Consider the following 20016-nt stretch of genomic DNA (forward strand, 5'->3'; position numbering starts at 1 on the left):
TAAGGTTGTCCCAACACTTGTCCATTACTGAAGCTTACACTTACGCATACACCCCTCACATTTCCGCTTAGAACCTTCTCGAATGCTTCAAAATGCGGTTTAGAAGGAAGCCAGTGGTACAGTACTTGGACATATACATAGAACTTTCAAGGGGCATCAAGTACTACAGCTTGTAGATTTTGAAGTACCAGAATTAGACGATAGCATTTCCCTGCCAAATGCAGCATCTTTTACAACCGAAAGCTTTTACATTATGTCCTTTATATTAACGTCTTGTTATCTCAGATACCTGCGTGCGCCTTGCCATGCGACAGTGCGGTGTCACCACCCTGTGCAGTTCCCAGGACCACCCCCGCGAAGTCATCACCTACCTGCGCCAGTACGGCTGCCACGGCATCCTGGCCCAGACGCCGGAGTTTGCGCTGTTTGACCCACCCTTGCTCTTCTCCTCCCACCTGATGAAGCTGACCAAGAAGGGGGAGCTACTGTCAGTCCAGTATTCTATGGAGGAGGTGGCCAAGGCGCTCAACCTGCACCCAGAGAGATTGGTCATCCTTGCTGCCTTGCTCGGTAAGACATGTTCAGGAAAGGAAGATTTCTGTAAATACCTTGATTCCCTGGCCATGTGTGTAACATTGACCCCCCCGGCTCCCTGAGTCCTTTAAAGTTACTCTGAGCACAGTACTAGTGGCACACATCATTATAGCATCAGCCCAAACTGGGGCATCCACTCCCAGTGTGGGAATGGGGGACATGTGGAGGGTCCAAATTTTTTGGTAATTGAGAAAAGAAAATTAGGGTATGAAAGCACAACCATTTTAGAAATGATGCTGCCTCCTTTCTTGTTAAGGTGGAGGGATGAGGATCCTTTCTCGGATGACAACATTGGACAAGTCGGTTTTGGAAAATATTCCATTTTATCCAACACCCAAATTCTAACAGCAGTAATGTAATTTTATGAATCATAGAGCTTCCAGTTCCAGAAGCTGGAACTGTCGGCTCAGTGCTAAAAGGTCTTACAGCAAAAATGTCATTTTTGAAAATACTCTTAGGGCCTTAGTCTGACATGATTTAAACAATGTATTGAAACAGACGGCATTTGTTTTACAGTGTACTTTTAGTTACGAAATTAGTTTTGGGGGTCAACATACATGAAGTTAAATCTGAACAAATTTTCTTGCCCAATTTCATGTTTAAAACGACAATTTTCAATAAGGACCACTTCAGTGCAGTGGACAGTTTTTGCTGTACAACTTGTGTTATGCAGTTGGTGTTAGCTGAAGGTAGATTGATTTGCTTCTCTGACACGTTTTCCTGACTTCACAAATTTAATTAAAAGATTACACTTGGAAGTGACACACTTGTGAAGAATTCACTTAAACAAGGTAGAGTCTCTTTCATGCTTGAGGTATTTTCAGTAAGGAACTTTTAGCGTAGACAACAGAATGAGAAATTTTTACTGTAGCCACAAATTAACTTCACAGCTCTACACATGTTGCCAAAAAACGACTAGACCACTGGATGAGAATTCATGACGTTAAAATTTTGAGTCCGAGAAATTTAACTGGTCCTCAAAACTGGTCCTTAACTTGTCCACCCGAGTAAGCTTGTGAGGTCGGTTTTTTTTTGCAAGCTCTCGGACAAGCACTGAGCATACAGTGCTTATTAATATACATGTATATTGGGTAAGGGCAAAACCTGTTATGTAAATGGTCCCCAAAAGTTGGTATTATGCTGGACTGTGGCAACTTTAACGGTGTCACTGCTCGAAACTCCAGTTTGAGGGAATGTGATGGATTTGTTTCTAGACTCTTTGCCAGTCAGTGAGCCAGTTAATGTTTGGACTTCCGCCGTACATTTGTAGATTTTCCGACAGACTGCGTGAATCAGGTAGTCTCATTGCGGTGGATCCTTTCTCATTCTCCAGGCAATCACATTTTGACTGAGGAAGATCTTGCCCTATTCCACTGGTCGCTGTTAGGCCCAGATCACCCCCTCAATGGACTCAGAGTAAGCGGCAAATGTTCTCATTTGTACACTCCTTAATGCACTGTTGTAATAACTTGCTAAAGGAATTAAAGCCTGGTTCTTTTGAATGTGTGTTTTCCTGTGGTATAGCTATAGCCTTTTTAAAAAATTTCTTGGAAGTGGGTGTTGTGTCAATAATGGAAGTTTGATTAAACCTCTTCAGTAACTAGTCTCAAAGCATGATTTTATTTCTTATTGGTTTTTGTGATGCAATTGATTATGACAGGTATTTCATCTTTTGAGAAAATTTCTAGAAAGACATGCACCTGGACCCAATTTCATGGAGCTGCTTAGCAGTTTGCAGAAACGTGCTAACTACAGCAGTAGAATTTGTAAACCTTAAGCTCTTTTTCATGCCGTTGCTTGTCGTGGATGTGCTTAGGGTTGTGTGCGCATAGAGATTTCTGTTGTTCTGTCATGTTAAGCAAATTTTCCCTCAAGGTAAGCGTGCCCTTTGCAGTGCTTACTGCTTATGTCTCCATGAAATACACAGAGCCCCTTTTAGCATAAATGATATGCTTAGCATCGCCATGAAATTGGGCCCTGGATAGAAACAGGTATTTGTTTATCATGTGTTTGACAGCAAAACAAATTTTCTCAGCCTTTCTCACACCAAACTCTTTGTCCCTCTTGCTCCTTAGCTTTGTGAGGTCGTCTCTTCAACAGTTAACCAGACACTCTGCTTCAAATCTTTCTTAGAAAGATCAAGTTGTTTAAACGTGTTATCTTTTGACAGAATTTCGTCTGCATTCCACAATAGAGTTAATATTCATTTTTGGCTACCCCCAATTTCTCTGTCCCGCTTGCTACCTCAGCTGAGGGCCCAGCAGCTGATTTTGCCACCCCTGGATGTCATCGTCAACACCGTCAGTGAGTACGTGCGCAACCTGCCGGACACCCGCAACCTGGAGGTGGTGGCCCGCGACGTCTTCAAGAACTCCACCTCCCGCACCGAGGAGAAGATCCGCCGCTTCAAGGCCTGCGTGGAGTACTACTGGTACGGCACACGGGAGGCCTGGGGCAGGTCAAGGGGCAAAGGTGAGTGCAATGAATATTCAGGAGAGGGATTGTGTCTAGCCTCCTAAGTGTAAGCCAATGTGTTTTGGCTTGCTCAATGAGCATTTTGATACGACCACCAAAATCCAGTTTTATGTTGCCCTCTTTGTTTGAAGCCTGAGAGGGGTAGCTCATGAAATCAGACATGTAGTAATCTTGGCTCTAATTTATGTCCTAGTTGCTACGGATCATTCTATTCAACAATTTCTTGGTTTTGTAAGGAAAAGACAGATTTATTTGTAGTATTTCTTACATTTGTTGTTTCTGTTTGCGGAGCAAGCAAGTTGTTCTTTGACTTTTCTAAAGTGAAAGTAACACTCAAAACACTTCAGTCTGATTTGATGTGCAATTTATGTGTGCATGTTTGAATTTGCCATAGTTTGTATCGCCATTTAAATTTTGGGTTTTTGTCATTCCCATGTAATATTTTGGGTTTTTATCTGACGTGACAGTTCCCAAGTTCAGTCATTATCCCTCTGGCGGTCACCACAACAACGTATCTCACAAGAATCAGGCCAACACGCGAACCACACAGGTGCAGGTGAGGATTACGTTGTTGGTACATTAACCCCGGGCTGAGGTCATAAAATCTAACAAACTTTCTGCAAGCGATAGGTAGTGTTTCATGCTACTCTAGAGGTTGAAATTGGGATTATTTTAATCGAGGAAATGATTATATTGGAAATTGAAATTGTCTGGCTCTGTTGTGTTGACAAATTCTGCTCCCCAGTGTTTGTACTGTACCAAAGGATCCAGTCTTTCTTGTTCTCTTTGCACCCAGCATTCAGGGTGTTACATTACTAAAACTGATCTCTTGATCTAACACTTAATCCTAAACTTCCCAGACATTTCTAAATCCACAAGTCTGGAAAGATTGTGTCCGAGTTGGGGAGGTAGGTCCAAGTCTTTCTTACATCACAGAAGGGCTTGATGCCACTTGGAAGTTGTAAGGTTACAGGGTTAAGTTACAAAGAATGTGCTAATGATATACTGAACAGGGCTGGTTTTAGTAAGAGAGTTCCTAGTGAAATAAGAGATAGTTAAGTTTGAATGTTCATGGTATGATTTCCCCCCCCCTTTTTTTTTTGCTCTTTTCAGCAGGAGTCTTCAGCCCCACAGATTGTCGTCCAGGCACCTGAGCAATCGCAGTCAGACCTAGAAAAGGTAGGCCACGACAGCTGACCTTCAGGCTGACTCATCCTTGCAAACAAGTTTGCCAAATTGAAAATGGCAAATGCATAATAGTTTGGCCAGGTCTGCGCATGGATGCCTGGCTTGACATGTCACTCAGTCGCTCAGCTTTTTCTTGTTTTGTTTTCAGGCCTTGACCGATGACATCCACGCTCAGATGGAGGAAGACCTGGAGAAGAGGATGGCGGATATGACCTTGGAAACCATTGAAGATAGCCCTAGTGATGGGGAAGGGACCGAAGGGAAAGCAAGCAGTCCACAGAGGTAGGCACAAGCCAGGCTAGTCTGCGACTTTCACCAGAAACCACTCTGCATTACATCTCTGTCAGATCTCATGTCAATTACTGCAGGTGTTGACTGTGGCCCTATGTTTTTATTTCTTCACAGGCCACAGACCTCAACACGTAGTAAAACACCCCAGGTGAGTTTTATTTAGCCCTAACTCGGCTTGTTTTTCCTTGGGAATGTTCCCGATTCTGTGTCATAGAAACAAATTTCAGATTCTTTGTACAGATTCTTTGTGATGTGCTTCAAGTCTCATGTAAAGTAACATTCAAACTTTACCTTCTTCAATTATGCAAAGTCCTCCCAAAATCTCCTTGTGGATGTTGAAGAATCTTGGAGAGCTTGACTTGAGAAAGTGCTTTCTTGTCCGTGTTACTGCGATTCAAACAGGAATTGCTAAAAATGAACATTTTAGATTGTGCTACTGTCGGGCTGTCAAATACATGCCCCATTATCTCTCTGATGATAAGTATGACAACATTTGTTGATAAGGCTTTGATAAAAAAAATCAAGCACCACTATTGATCATTAAAATAATCTGGTTTTCCCTTATGGTCCAGGACCCCCAGCTACCTTCCTCCAGCAGTAGTCTATCCTCAAAACAGCCAACAGATGCCCAGTCATCGGACACCTCCTCCACTACGCAAACTTCCCGCTCCTCCATCCCGTCGCTGATGGAGCAGCCTGTCCTCCCCTGCCTGCTGGTGGAAGCTCCGCCCCTCCCTTTCGTGGCTCCCGAGGTGCTGAGGATAGCCAAGCACCGGCACGAGACAGGGACCATGATGGCCCAAGTTGCTCAAGCTCTGAGATGGGTAAGGATCCTGAAAGGGGGATCAGACAGAAATGATGGAATTCTAACTCTTCTGATTATCCATCAGTATGCAGCAGTCCGACAATTTCTGCTGCGTTGGACCGATAGTGAAATTCATTTGCTTTGCGTTAGGGATGTTAATTTAGACTAGGTCTTGTCGATATTCAAAATGTATTCTCAGTGTGGTCCGAGAGTTGCAAAAAAATAACAAGCTCGTTCAGGTGGAATTTGAACCCACGACATTGTGCATACTAGTGCGGATGTTTTAACCACTTGACCATTAAGCTTGCTGGGATCGGATGGCTTAAATTTTCCTGCTGTTATTTTGAGTTTGAAAAATTCTGCCAGAAGAGGACCATTTGGTGTGCTTACATCATTTTGCCATTTTTCACCCCCGTCCCCCTTCCGTTTTCCAGGGTGAGATCAAGATTGGGGTGACCCTTGAGGATGAGATGAGCGGGGAGTTTCCTCTCTCCACTCACCTCTTCCGCCCCATCCGTCAGAAGGTTTACGGCATCCTCTTCAGCTGCCAGCATCTGAAGGAGGTCAATGGTGAGTGCTTGCTTGCTTTACCTAATCTCGCTGCAGAATTCATTTTTGTTCACCAATTGGCTTTGGTAGTGATTGTTGTTAAAAAAAAACTCTTTCGTTTGAGAAAGATTGTGTGGAGGAATTTCTGAGCGTAAACCAAGAAGACATTGCGAAGTGTGTCACTTCCGCTCCTGGGCTCCCTGGGTTTGAACACTTTGTTCCTGTGTGAGTTTATCTGTGGTTTACTTCAAAGAAATGTCCCTCTGAAGAAATTGTCTGTACAGAGAATCAGCTCCATTCCCACAATGTCCTCTCAAGAGTTTCGCACCTTTATAATATAGGTTCCTAAAAGCGTCTTCCGGAATGTCTCTTGTTTAACCACTTGCTGCCGGGTGGTTTGTAAAATGCAGTGCACATAATCGAGACTTTCCAAGATTTTCAGTTTTTAAAATTCTTCAAAAATTCATCATTTCAATTAATGGATGTTTGCACCCACACGAATTACTGTCTGGTGGCCACTCTAGTCTGACAGACAAAATCTATTCAGGCCCGAGTATTTCAGCCAGGCCTGCAACCTTGCAAACAGAGCCCAGATTGTGCGGTGTTATGTAACTTTCTTTTGTTCACGAACTTGGCACTGTGTGCTGCTGACCTCTTTTCAATAGGAGCCAGATTAGCGTGTAGCTGTGCTGTGTGGCTCATCGTTATGGTGGTGGAGCGCTTTTGTCCCCGGTGGTAATCTGCTCGCACTAAGTGCCCCAAACCATGGTATATTGTTTCAAAACAAGGCTGGACTATCTCCACTATTGAGAGTGAAAAAATGTTGGTAATGCCCAGCAGCCTGGTCCTTTGTTCTGAGTACAGTCTTTTGTTACAAGGCCCAGTTCCCTTTGTCCGAGTTCGGAGACCCCGGCCACGCGTATAAACACACGGCGCCTGAAACCAGGCTCCCCGGCAGGAATTGGTTAACACCCATATCAGCAAATCCAATCCAATCAGGATAAGGTCTTGCTAGAAATTGCAGTCAAAATTCCCCCCATTGTTTGAACCCACTGCTCCATCTGAAATGGGATACATCCAGTGATTCAAATTTAGTGTTACCGTAAAACCTCAATAAGTGAAACTTGGATAAGTCGAAAGACCACTTGTCTCAAAAGTGATGTTTTGTTCTTGCCAAAAGAATAGGTGTTTGTGTACATAAATAGTTCCCTGAGCCGAATTACCAGTGGCCAAAATCCCGCTTTAAGTCAAAGTTTTTGTGACGCTGATCGAATAACTGCTGCCAAATTGCTTCAAACAGTACAAACCCGGGACCACGAAACCCTGTTCTGAGTCATCGCTGCCAAGTGCGCATTTTCTTTTCACTCTTGATCCGATTGCTTGGTACGCATGTAGCACAGCACGCTTCATAAACCATGCCACACTGTAACTGGAACAAATCCTAGCTTTCAGGGTAGCCTGATTACTACCTCAAGACCAATGTGCGGACGAACCAAACACTGCCTGATTACAATGGTGTTGAGACCACAGTACGTGATGTCATAAGAAAACCCATTTGAAAGCAAACCTGAATTCTGCAGCACACATGATGTTGTAAACGTGATCGGCGAAAAAAACAAAGATTTTTCCACATGACGAATTGTTTATTTATTGGTATAAACAAAACTTCTTGAGATAACAACAATGAAAGATTTTAGGAAAGCAATTATTTATGAGCAAAAAATGCTCCATGAGAATGAATAAAAACAGAAAATAGCCACCAAAAGGATGCTGCCATGGAGCGAGTTTGTAATGATTATGTCTACATGCATTGTATGTGTATATGGTGTATTGGCTCCGTGGCTGTGAGACTTTCGTTAACTCAAAGTCCGGATAACTCGAATTTTTATTCGTTCCCTTGAATTTCAAGTTATCAAGGTTTTACTCTATGTCTCAGCACACATTCTGATATTATGGTACAAATTATTCTGGCTAAGGTAACATATGAATTCAATGCTTTCGTTTCTACTCATGGTTTCCTACCATTCTCTTCTAAACCCAGGGAGCGGAGAAATGCCCAAAGTGGTCCTGAAGGAGTGGCTGATCCGTCGGGAGTCCACCCTCCCCAAGCCAGACCTAGTGGAAGCCACGCCCATGGAGTGGCTGGTACCGCCTATCCAGCGGCTTTGGCTGGGCCGCGAGCCCGAGGACAAGACAATGAGACTGAGGGCATTCCTGTCGTGCATGTACAGCGACTCCCCGGCCATGCTGAAGACCACCTATGTGCCCAGGCACGCCATCATACTGTGCTGTGTCCTTAGGTAGGCTTGGGGCTGAAGGTCATTTCCTTTGTTTCCCAGAAAGACAGCAGTTGCTGGGTTGTTTGCTGGAGCACCTTGCAGGGAATCTCTCTTTTTATTGGTTGGTGAGGTTTATAATACAACCTGGGAACTCAGTTAATGGGCAGTAAGGTCCGCTCACTTTTGGTGTGCTCCGCCCATTTTTGATACGCTCTTCTGTACTCTGACAACATGCAGAGTATGCTGCCTAAAACGTTGAGTTCACTGCTTTTTTTTCAGAGTAATATTGTAGAAAGAACGACATTGTGAAATGAAAGACTTTATTTCTTTAAGACTTCATTAAGTAAAGTGAAAAACAATGAAAATACTAAGCAACCAATAATCTGAGACTTCTTATTTAAGAGAAAAAGTTTGATTTTTTGAGTGGAAAAACAAATAGGTTAATAAAATAAGATCAGCATCTCTCACGCATTCCAAACAAATGAATGGATTTTTGTGAAGGTGATTCAAGGATTAACTAAAACATATGAATGTCTGCAAATACTTGTATTTGTTGTAGTCAACAACTTTGTTTTGGCTGCATTTGGAAAACTCTGATTTTCTTTTCTGATTTTTGTAGGTACATGCTCCACTTCAGTCCTCCTATTCTCAGGAGACATGAGTTAGATGCCTTCTTGGCTCAGAGTGTCTCACCATCGCTCAACCAACCGCAGACGTTACAGGAACTCAGGGTGAGCGATTGTATTCAGTTGAATCCGTCAGCTCATCAAACTGCCACTCGTAATACTTGTCAGATAGTCATTCGCTCGGATAAATTCACATGTTACATTGACGTTTCTTGATTAGAATTAAAATTAATTTAAAATTAAAATTTTTCTCTCTCAGTAAATTAATGACTGTAAATTAATGTATTCGTTATTTTATTTCAGTCGTTTATTTCATCATCCAATAAATCGGTTAGTGTGTGCCATATATAAGGCATTTTTAACCCCCTATGAACTCTGCAGCCTAGCTTTTTGTCTTTCCAAGAGGGGACTTTATTTGTTAATATTTCCCTTTTTGGTCCAAGATAACCAAGTAGTCTCTAGAACTGAACAGTGTATGTTGTGAATGCCAGTTCCTTGCCAGTTGATTGTAACGGCTGTAACTTCTGCACTCTTTTCATGAGTTTTTGTAACCTTTATGTGATTTTCCATTTGTGTTTGGTCCAGGTTCCCAGCATCTCTGCCCGTGGTGTACAGCTAGCTGCCATCTTCATGCGCGGCGTGGAGGCAGCACTGTTGGCTAACGACGCCTGCGGTGCCCCCATCCCCTGGGAGCTGTGCTGCCCCTGGCTGTACTTTGATGGGAAACTGTTCCAGTACAAGCTACACCGTGCCATGAGCGGTAGCAACCTGAGAGACCTGTGTGACGGCAAGGTGAGGGCGGTTTGGTTATCCTGGTTAGTGCTGGCTTCTGACATTTGTTTTAATCTGGTTGACGATGATCTTTGACTTTTTAATCTTGTTGGTGCTGACCTTTGGTGTTTAACCTTCTGCTGCACTGATCAGTTAGCATCCAAGTTTTACACTGGCGTTTCGATTGGCATTTATTGACAAATTATGACATTGCCAGTGGACACTGTTAAAGTTGTTGTTTAAGTAAGATTTTCTCAGATGAGAATCATGGCCTGGTAATCTGATTGCAGTTTACCTAGAACCCGTGCGTCAGGCAAAACATTTGCCACTGTTTTTACAGTGCATTTAACCATTCACAGGCTGTGACATTGGTCATTGAAATGAATTACTGACAACCTTGGATGACTGACAGTGACACAGTGATGACGATCACACCTTTCTTGGTTGTTCATTCCCCCCCCCCCACCCAGATGGACCAAGTGGGTAAGGTGGAGCGCATGAGGCAATGCATCCAGGACGGTGTCCACATTGATTTTGCCCGACCGGTCATCCCACCGATGGGTCACCCTCCCCAGTTCCCACCCCAGGAGTATTACTACAACTTTCGACCGGCCGGAGCGTCCATGCCGCCGATGCCTCCACAGATGGGTCGAGGTAGAGGCATGCAAGGTGAGGGCTTGTCCATTGCTGTCTTTGTCCCTGTTTTTTCTCCTGAAGTTGTAGCCGTAGAGGCTTTGTTATTAGTTTACTGTGATAGAAGTGGGGCTTCAGGTGGCTCATGAAATCTTTTTTGATTTGATTTGCCTGTTATTGCAAAACCAGTGTCAACGTTGATGCTTTCACATGTGTTTCCATGAACCAGTGTACTGTTAAAACTTTCTTGCAGGGTGCCTTAACCCTAACTACCTCAAAGCTGCCATACTCCAACAGCAGGTTTTGTGAAGTTTTGGCAGGTTTGGTACCGTACCTGATTAACTTGTTGAATTTTGTGAGACTTGGGATGAAAGGCCCAGGGAGATGGTGTTGGATTCTGTGTGAGTTGGGACACACAGGGTTCATTGTGTGCAGTGTCTGGCTTGCTGTACCAATTGTTAGACTATGCTTGATTTTGTCAGGTTTGGTACTATTCAGTGCAAGTCATCCTATACTGCATAGACCCATCCATACCATATCACTCAAACTCCAACGGGCTCATTCTGTTGGAGTTTATCAGGTTTGGTAGAGTGACCTGCATGTACAAGTACATAGACAAGTACATGCACCTGTTGGATTTTGTGAGGTTCAGTGTGCTTTCTAGTGCAGGAGCCAGTGGGTTAGGGTTAATGTGCCCATGAATTTTCATTTTTTTTTCATATTTTCAAGGATTCTTGCCGTCAGTTTGTGATGTTTCAAGCACTTGCTCAAAGTGCCCGACTTCTCAAATGTGTTCCTATTCCAAATTTGGAACCCATCAATTGTTCAAATTGTTTGCTTAAGTTTGTTTCCTTTGATGACTGTGCATTTCTCTCTCTCTGTCACTCTGTCTGTGCAGGCAAACGACCTCCTGTTCCTGGTCCCGGAGGTCGGTTGGAGGTCGCTGGGGTCGTTGTGGGTGAATGGGCTGGAAGTGATGGATCAAGGGGCAGAGGGTAAGTGGTATCCCAGTCTTTGAAAACTGCATTGGATTAAGATTTACATCAGCAAGGATAAGCAGTATTCCAATATCTGATTAAAGAGCTGCTCAGGCCAGGATGAGAAAAATTGGCCAGACTCGTAAGAAAATGGTAAAAATTAGCAGTATTCGCTGTCTTTGGTCATTTTTTTGTCAATGAATCACATTCTTCCTTTTTTTCAACCGGTACCCTTCCAGTGGCATGTATTCAGCTTCGGGCGCACCGGTGAGAGGTGGTCGGCCAAATCAGCGAGGGGGGATGGGGCGAGGTAGCTATGGCAACGGCGCAATGCATGGATACTTCCCTCCAGGACCTCAACAGATGTGGGGCGTACCGGACGCAAGGGTGAGTCAGTGCTCCGGTGGTGCATTCCATTTGCATGATCTCCTGACAATTAAGTCAGAAGCTCATGTCTGAGCATTAGCAGTGGCACTTTGTATGAAATGAATGAATACAGGTTGGGCCAAATTTATCTTTAGTAGTACTTTTTTCTGTTGCAATATTTCTTTGACATGGAATTCACTTCATAGTTAGCAGTTAGCAGAAAAGTCGTGCTTACTATAGCAGAAAAATGTGTTAACCTTAAGCACAATTTCATGGCGGTGCCTTGCCTGGTTGTGCTTATGGTTGGAGGCGGAAAGACACTTCCGTTTTGTCAATTTATTTTTCCCTCGAGGTAAGCGTGCCTTTTGCTAAGCTTACTGCTTACGGTCTCCATGAAATACACAGGGCCTCTGTTAGTGTAAAATTGTGTGCTTAGCAGCACTGTGAAATTTGGCCTTGAACAAGACTTGCATCCTCTGCTAACCATTCTAATGACTTTCAGGGTTTTGTTAAAGTTACGAGCTTCATTTTGTATCGATACAGATGCCATCATGTGTTTGTGATTACGTTCTCTGATTTCCAGCAACAGCAAATTTATGGGGAGCTAGGCCCCGGTTATCGGCGCCAAAACCCGAGCAAGCCCAAACCCAAGCGAGTCCAGAGAAACAACGGTGATAGCAGTGTCATGCCAGGAAAGGGCAGAGGCCGAGGCTTGACCATCGACACCGAGGAGCCGTCGGCCGGGGGCGACACGGCGGACGTGGAGAGGACGGGTGAAGGAGAAGAAGAAGAACAGGGGCTTGGGACCGGCGAAGGCCGGCCGAAAATGAGCGTGTCGGACTCGGCCAGTGAATCCAGCAGCTCAGAGGAGGATGTCCCAGGGGCATTCAGCGATGCCAAGGAAACGCTGTCACCGGGTGGCGACTTCAGCCCTGCCCCGACGGACTTTCAAGGCGCCTCCGAGGACGTGGTGTCAAGTTACCACGAGGGCGGATACGAGCTGCCCGGTACCCACACAGGACCACCGTATAACGGAGGCGTAGACACCATGCATGCTGAGAGCAGGGAGGGCACAGATGTCCCCTAAGATGCAAAACCCAGAATCATGGATTTCTTGCTCCTTTTCAATCATATTTTTTTTTTTTTTTATTACTGAAGGAAATTAAAGATGAGAGGAGAGTTCATATTTTTTGGATTGATGTGTGCTGAATGGATGTTGGCAACCAGAGACAAAAATTTATAATAAAATTTGGAAAAAAAAGATGTAAAAAAAAGATAGTGAAGGTAACTGAAAAGGGAGGCACTTTGTTTCGCCTATGAAATAGGAGAAAAAAGGTTGTCAGCAAGAAGTGCTAAAAAATTCTTGAGTGGTTTAGTGACTGCAGTTTTTTGTATCTAACTGTTTTCGTAACCCTCACACTAGATCTCTTTCTATACTGACAAAGGGCGCCTTTCTGTTTGGAGCAGTGAGTAGTTGGTTAATTGTGCATGTGGCTAATTCATATCCATCCATCACACATCAGTGGTAGGTCAGGGGTCATCCAGTCTAGCGATGACTTTTGACACTGACTCATATCGGCCGCTGTCTTCGGTATCATCAGAGCGCTAGAAAAGACGGTTTTTCGGTGGTGTTTCACTTTTTTTGGCACTCAGCGACATTTGGTGGAGATGCTTTGGAGCATTGTCTTGAATTAGCTCCGCTTCGGCATGGGAAGCTCAGTGAAGGTGTAAGTCGGTTCAGGCAAGTCTTTACGACGGAAACAACTTGGCCACAGCTGGAAAGTAACCCGTAGTCTACGAGAAGCAGACTTGTCTGATTCCGTAGATGATCGTGTTATTGCTGGCCCCGTATCCAAGTATTTCAGATACAGCCTTACAAAACACAAAATGGGACATGGAGGAAGGATGCTTACAACTGGCTACAAATCAAAACAAATCGGAAACCAGGGCTTGCAAAGTGCGCATGTTGTATATGAACATTAGCTGGTAGCCGTCAAACTGTGCCAAGGTTGTAGATCTGGGAGTAGTTGGACTTTCTACCAGGTGCGTCTGATTTACAGCGTTGTCATGGGAGGACCAATTTTGAAAGTATACCAGAATATTACCTGGCCATTGTTCACCGACAGGTTTCACAACAGTTTAAGAATGATATTTGTTGAATTTGGTGGGGGGGGGGCGTTAGGTAAAGTGCTGAAACTGGACCCATACCTTCGTGGAACATGCGACACTTGTCTGTGTGTCAGTGTTAGAGACAAGAGACTGGCTCCACATATCTGCATTTAGGTTGACATATCAGAACTTGATATGCATAATATTGCAAGCAATGTCATGTTTTTATGCACATTTTACCCACAATGATATAGTGCCTTCTGAAGAAAAAAAAAACGAAACAAAAACAAAAGGTACAAACCTTGAGAGTGAATTCCGCCTTCCTCCAAGGGCTGACTTTTTGACTGTCAAATCTTGAAACCAACTATGCAGCGAGGCACAGTTTTGTATTTATAAAAAGTACCCCTTTGATAAAAGAGTTTTTTCTTTTCTTGTACAGCCCTTCTTTCTTAAAGACAAGAAACAATATGGCCTTCATTTGTTAAGATACTCTCAGGTTAAAGATTGATCATCCCTGTTAGATTTCTATGTACATGTAGACCCTAATGCTGTTTACAAAAATGACAAAAAGAAAGACCAAAGAACATTGAAATCCGAAATGGATACCCGACAAAATCAGGAAACATTCTAGACAAAATATCCCATGGGACAAATTAGTCATTTAGGTAGAAGATGCAAAAAATTGGTCACTGTCCAGTGCTGGGTGCGTCCGTGTAAAAGCATCCTTAAAATTGGAGCCGTTCAAAATTGGAGGCAGGAACTGTTGATCATAGTAATGGTCCAACCTTTTTGTTTTCAAATTTTGCTGCATTTATGCAACAAAATGACTGAGAAGGTTGAATCCAGTAACTTTGTACCCAGATCAAAATGCCCTATTGAAGTAAAGAAATATTTGGGGAAAACGTCCCGTAAATGATTCAACTGTCGTCCATCAGTTAGAACATTTACAACAGTTGGAACACTGTGTCAAATTTGTTTGGGGACGGATTTTTATGCAATTATGCCTAAATTAAAGGACCGCGGCGGTTCCTGTTAGCACGAACACTGTGTATAGAATGCAAGCATAGGTGGTACATCAAAACTGACAGTCGCATTTCTGCTGTCAACAGCGCCGTTTAAAAAAAGTCACAAAAAATAACAGTGTAGCAAGTGCTGTGTTGTCTGTGTGCAAGCATATGTTGGACTGAAGCAAGAACTTACGGAAACAAATGTTGTGGGTCAATGTGCACTTTTTGAAAAAAATACCTGTTGCGAAAAAAGGGGGCAGGAATAATTTCTTGATTAAAGTGAGATTATGTTATATATTACACGCCATATCGTTAATTGCTGTCATAATTGTCTTATCGATACCTTGCTGTAATTTTAAGCTTCGTATTTATTTGCTTTACTGATTTTAACGTGTCGTTGATGGCAAGGGGGCGCAGTTGCACCACAAGCAGCATTTGATAGTGACTGACAATGTTTGGCATTTGGCAGTTGCTCTTGTTCCTAATGCGAGGATGAGCAGCGCCCCCTGTAGTCATGAGGCAGAGCTTGTAAATTGGTCATTCATGAGATTGCATTGCATGTTGTTGAAGTCCTCGTGATGTTGACCATCTTGATCTCAGCATTTCAGATACGAATAACCAAAATTGTGTTCTTTTCGCATCCATGGAACTGTAGGGGAAGAAAAACCAAAACAAACCTACCAAAAAAAAAGTGACTTTGCTAATGATTTCCCAAACAGTTTTGATTTGTGTCAACAGTTTAATCTTATGAATAATAGATTGTAGAAAAATCCATCATTTAAGTATGAAAAGAGACAAAAATACAAAACGTAAAAACTTGGTGAGATTTGACTGTCCATATATAGTTATGCATGCAGTGTAACCTAATGTAGCAACCTGTACGTAAGTACCTAAGACGTTTTATGCTTTACATTTACAACTTGCTAGGTAATTTGTTTTGCCTGTTTTAACCTGAAGCAGAAATATGTTGTCCATCTTTGAGGATAGTTCCATTGACACAGGTAAAGAAAATTTGTTTTTAAAAGTTTCTGATTTTTTGTAGTTTCACTAGGCCCTAGCATAATGTTCAAGAAATTGCCATTTGCCAAAAATAATAATGGGATAAATTTAGACAAAGTAGAGTGATAGAGGAGTTATTTGAATCTTGTAATGTGGTATTTTGTTATCCATAGCCACGGCTGTTTAACTTGCATGCTGATTGATTATTTTCAGTAAAAAAAAATCCTTCATTGTTGACTTTGATTTCTTGAAGTGTAATTAAGAAATGGCTTTGAAATTATCCTGTGACTTAGGATAGTTGGAAAATGTACCTCCAAATTACAGAACACCAGTTGCTCCAATTTAATTGAGTTGAATTGCAAAAGTGATGTGACTTTATTTAGTGGACAGTGCAGTGGAAACATTTTGGATCTTTTTCCTTTTCCCTGAACAATGAATTTAGAGACATTCTGTGAATGTCTGTAAGGGAGATTTCTTTTAAAAATTACCCTTAAGTTTGAATTATATTGATAAATGGCACCAGAATTTCTAAAACTGAAGGATTCCCCAAAATGGAGAAAATTTTTAATGTGTAACTTGTGGCTTTTGATTCTGTTTGTCATGAGATAACTTAAAATTAATAAAATATTTAGGGTATTCCAATTTCTTCGGCTTTATTGTGAGTAGAGTTTTTCCTGGAGGTGTCATAAGATATTAAATTGCTGGTGCCGTGCAGTTTTTTTTTCAGGATGAATTTCTATCTGCAGGAAAAACTCTACTCACAATAAAGCCGAAGAAATTAGAATACCCTAAATATTTTATGAATTTATTACCAGCTTGCATTTTTTCCCCCGTGAGCTTTTTTTGTGTGGGAAATAAACCTGACTGCAGCATACATGGGCCAATCAGCAGTTTGCCCCAGATTTTGTTTGTAACTAATTGGTCACTTTGGTATGTAGTGTTTCTCTCTTTTTTGCAGTCTTACTTACTAGCCAATTTACAAAAGGTTTAGCAGTAGTGTCATTTTGCTAGGATTATTAATCCCTACCGTATTTTGCTGTCCTTTTTGAAGAAAAGTAGTGTGCCCTCTGCTAGGAAGTTTTAGTTCAGAAATTTGTGGCATAGATTTTACAACTTTAAGACCTTGAAAACCTTAGTGTGATGGTTGTATCCAGTATATATTGAGTCCAGTTGTGTTGAAAGAGTGAAAAATTGTTGCACCAGAAAAATATATCAAGGTACAATTTTTTTTTTGCTTTTTGAAAAGCAGTATGTTTCCATGGCATAATTCAGTTGACAAAGACTGTAATCTGAAAAGATGCTCAGACTAAATTGATGGAATCAGTCATTTCCGGAACAACTGGGGAGAATATCATTCAGGGTGGTGCGTGTGCAGCCATCCTGGTATGGTTCCACAGGCGCCAGGTATCACGGACGCCAAAGGTGAATTTGCCCATTGAACCTCGCTCTGAATGGCAAGTTTGTCTGGAAAGTAGCTGCAAAAAATCAAGTCGTAGTGTCCAGGAAAAAGCTTTTCGCCAAACAGCTAACCCAGGTTTTCCCCAGTTAACACTTGCCGACGGTCAATACAGAGATCTCAAAGTCGCTTGTTTTTTGGTCTGTGCCAAACAAGCTCATGGCAGCCTTTGAAATGTCAAAGCATGCAACACTGTGTGGAGTATGTTTACCTGTATATTGAAATAAATTGCTGTTATATGCCAGCAAGATTATTAATGTTTATGTAAGAATTGTTTGTAGAAATGCTACCTTAATCTGTGCTTTTTTAAAGCTGTAATTTGTAGATATGCCTCCATTCCATTGCATATTGCATTCAGTGAATATTTTGGTCATTGGAACAGAGCATTGGGGGTTTTGTCCTGAGTGGATATTGAAAAGACAAACAAAAGAAAAACAAAAATTGATCCTTTTTTTTTTGTCGGACAACTTGCCTTACAGTTAAGCCACTTCAGTCAGTAACTTCAGGATGGAAATGACGACTGCATTTTGTCAGTTCTCCAAAGCAGCATCAACAGAAAATAACCGATCTTGCGGATAACTTGATTTGGCTGTCAGTGTTCTGTTTACAAATCGGTTTTGTGAGCCAGATGTAAAAGTGTTGGTAACTTTGAATTTGTACCCAAAAAAAAAAAAGGAATAAATAAAGTAGCAAACCATTATTGCAATAGCACCCGATCAAAACCCTTTTGGACAAAGCTTGTGTCGTTTTGAGTGACAACCCTTTTTCATTCAACATCTTTGCTAAAAAAAGCTGATCAGTCTTTGTTGTCTCCCATCATTTTCACTATTCAGCAACGAGGGAAGTTCCAGAACTGCCCAGCGTTTGTAAGTGATTAAAAGCTGAGAAAGCAAATTAGAAGCGTGGGTGATATTTTTGTGCAGCCAAATGTTTGCACCGTGCTTTGTTCATTTGGGGCTCTCTCGTGCGTAGGTTCACTCACCGGGGATGGGTAAGCTTTAAAAATGCACAGAAAGGTTTCAATTTAAGAGTCCAGACACCTTCACGGCAAACATTTGTTGATGGGTCATGACTTGTGAGTAGTAACTCTGCTTTGCAATGCTCTTTACTTGATGGCTTAGTAAGGTATGTCCGTTATGTGTCTGCTAAATAGTATTCGATGTGCAGCACAAACTTCAGATGCATGAGTAGATTTCTTTTAGTGTAAAATTTTACTCTGTGTACAGTGTAACCACTCAAGAATTTTTAAAGCAAACGAGGGATGAACGTGGATTGGAGGGATGCAATGCTTGTGTCTGTGACAGGACTTGGAAATCTTGCAGTGTTGTTCAGCTCACAGCTTGAAATGTAAACAGCTTGTTCAAGCTTGGGGCATCAGAAAATATCTGGCAAATATGTGGAGAGCTGCATCTTGGTTTGTTATTTTGTCATATTGTGCCTGTGTATTCATTTGCAAAAATTGTACGTCATTTTCTGCAAGAGAGACTTTTTCATGAAATTTTCGACTTTTATTAAAGAAAAACAGTTGAAAAACGATATTTTAACAGATTCATTAATTAGATTGATTTCTGTAACATGCATTGTAATTTTCTAATGTATTTTATTTTTACGTTTGTAATTATAACAGTATTTGTAGTTGTGTTTTGAACGTTAGCGTTACAGGTTCTTGTCTCTGCAGTTTCTGAAAGCTGCTAATTCCAAGTCCTGTTACAGGCTCTCTGAAGAACTGACATTATGGAGAGTGAAATTGTACAGAAGAGAAAAATGGAAGGTTGGATGTCTCAAGAAAGTGGAGCATGGCAGGCAAGACTGGGCCATTGATTGATAATGATTGTTAAGTCGTAGCTTTGACCTGGGGCGTGAGCTTGAGTCAGGCCTACAGAGGAATGCTTTTGTCACAGTTCATTTGAGCAGCTCATGAGTTGGCCCAAGACTGGATGGCTTGTAATGGCCATACCAGTGATGATCAGCTCTGGTTGGGCATGGCAAAACCCATGTCAAATTGGCAACATACACAAGGGTAATATGAGCTCCGTGTCATATGCTTTGTACGATCGGAATTTCGACGCCATAGTATTAACTGAAGTATTGTCTTGTGCAGGAATGGTACAGTAGTCCCGATGGCCAGTGTTACTGACCACAGTGAGCAGAACAATAATGTATTCAACACATTTGTAAAAGAAGTTTCTATTTTGAAAGTACAGACATTGTTTTGGGGTTCTTTTAATGCAAGGATGAAGCTCTCTACTCTCCAAGCAGCTGAGCTGTGTGCTGGAAATAACTGCAGAATCAGATATTTTGTGTAACCATGGTAACTTGGTTTGTAGCTTGTAATGTGCAGCTGATGTACTACAAAGCAAAGGCATTAAAACAAACTAGAAAGGGATTTTAGCTCAGAAACTGGATATCTGAAAATGAGTTGAGTGGAACTTATTTTGCTTAACAGGTTTGGTCACCAGTGCCGTATTAAAAGGGTTCATCTTAGCTGGTTGCCTGCAAATTAGTTTGTTGAGCAAAATACTTTCTGCCACAAATTTGGATAACTTCTCTCATTAACCTGAGATGGTTATATAGGAGTAGTAACTTACATGCTCTGTGGTTGGTAATGAGGTTAAAAAGGGCACCAGGTTATTAATAAGCCGTAGCCCAACGGTGTCTTCCTGCTTAAATCAGTGGCTTATGCGATGTGGCTTCGTACCCAATCTACTGTGTATGTTTTGGAATGGAATTCATAACAGGTCATCTGTCTAAAAGCCGTAGTCGAAAGCCTTAATGTATGTACCATGGCCGAAGGTTTTGTAACAAGCTTTGTTGGATGTTTAACCTTGCAAGAATATAATCAGCTTTAGTAGAAAACGGACTCGAAGTGTAATGAATGTGTCTCTGTCACA

The 20016-nt window shown here is 42.0% G+C and overlaps 1 protein-coding gene across 2 annotated transcripts in view; it reads left to right on the top strand.

Moving 5' to 3' along the window:
- The window catches only part of LOC110987162 (constitutive coactivator of PPAR-gamma-like protein 1 homolog), a 30991-nt gene extending 11006 nt beyond the window's left edge, over positions 1 to 19985 (top strand). The window contains exons 2-17 of one of the 2 annotated variants that reach the window (XM_022249642.2): positions 286 to 570; positions 1928 to 2010; positions 2844 to 3066; positions 3537 to 3625; positions 4186 to 4248; positions 4406 to 4539; positions 4663 to 4696; positions 5121 to 5372; positions 5788 to 5923; positions 7944 to 8202; positions 8801 to 8912; positions 9393 to 9599; positions 10049 to 10247; positions 11110 to 11206; positions 11428 to 11575; positions 12138 to 19985. In XM_022249642.2, coding sequence (XP_022105334.2) covers positions 286 to 570; positions 1928 to 2010; positions 2844 to 3066; positions 3537 to 3625; positions 4186 to 4248; positions 4406 to 4539; positions 4663 to 4696; positions 5121 to 5372; positions 5788 to 5923; positions 7944 to 8202; positions 8801 to 8912; positions 9393 to 9599; positions 10049 to 10247; positions 11110 to 11206; positions 11428 to 11575; positions 12138 to 12641 — 2825 coding nt within the window. In that variant the 3' untranslated portion in view covers positions 12642 to 19985. Of the gene's footprint in view, positions 1 to 285; positions 571 to 1927; positions 2011 to 2843; positions 3067 to 3536; positions 3626 to 4182; positions 4249 to 4405; positions 4540 to 4662; positions 4697 to 5120; positions 5373 to 5787; positions 5924 to 7943; positions 8203 to 8800; positions 8913 to 9392; positions 9600 to 10048; positions 10248 to 11109; positions 11207 to 11427; positions 11576 to 12137 lie in introns of both variants that reach the window. The other variant, XM_022249641.2, reaches the window with a different exon arrangement.
- Positions 19986 to 20016: the final 31 nt, after the last annotated feature.

The sequence above is a fragment of the Acanthaster planci genome, linkage group LG04, assembly GCF_054643075.1.
Source record: "Acanthaster planci isolate LZ-2023a linkage group LG04, COTS_SCS, whole genome shotgun sequence".
Classification (NCBI taxonomy): Eukaryota; Metazoa; Echinodermata; class Asteroidea; order Valvatida; family Acanthasteridae; genus Acanthaster; species Acanthaster planci.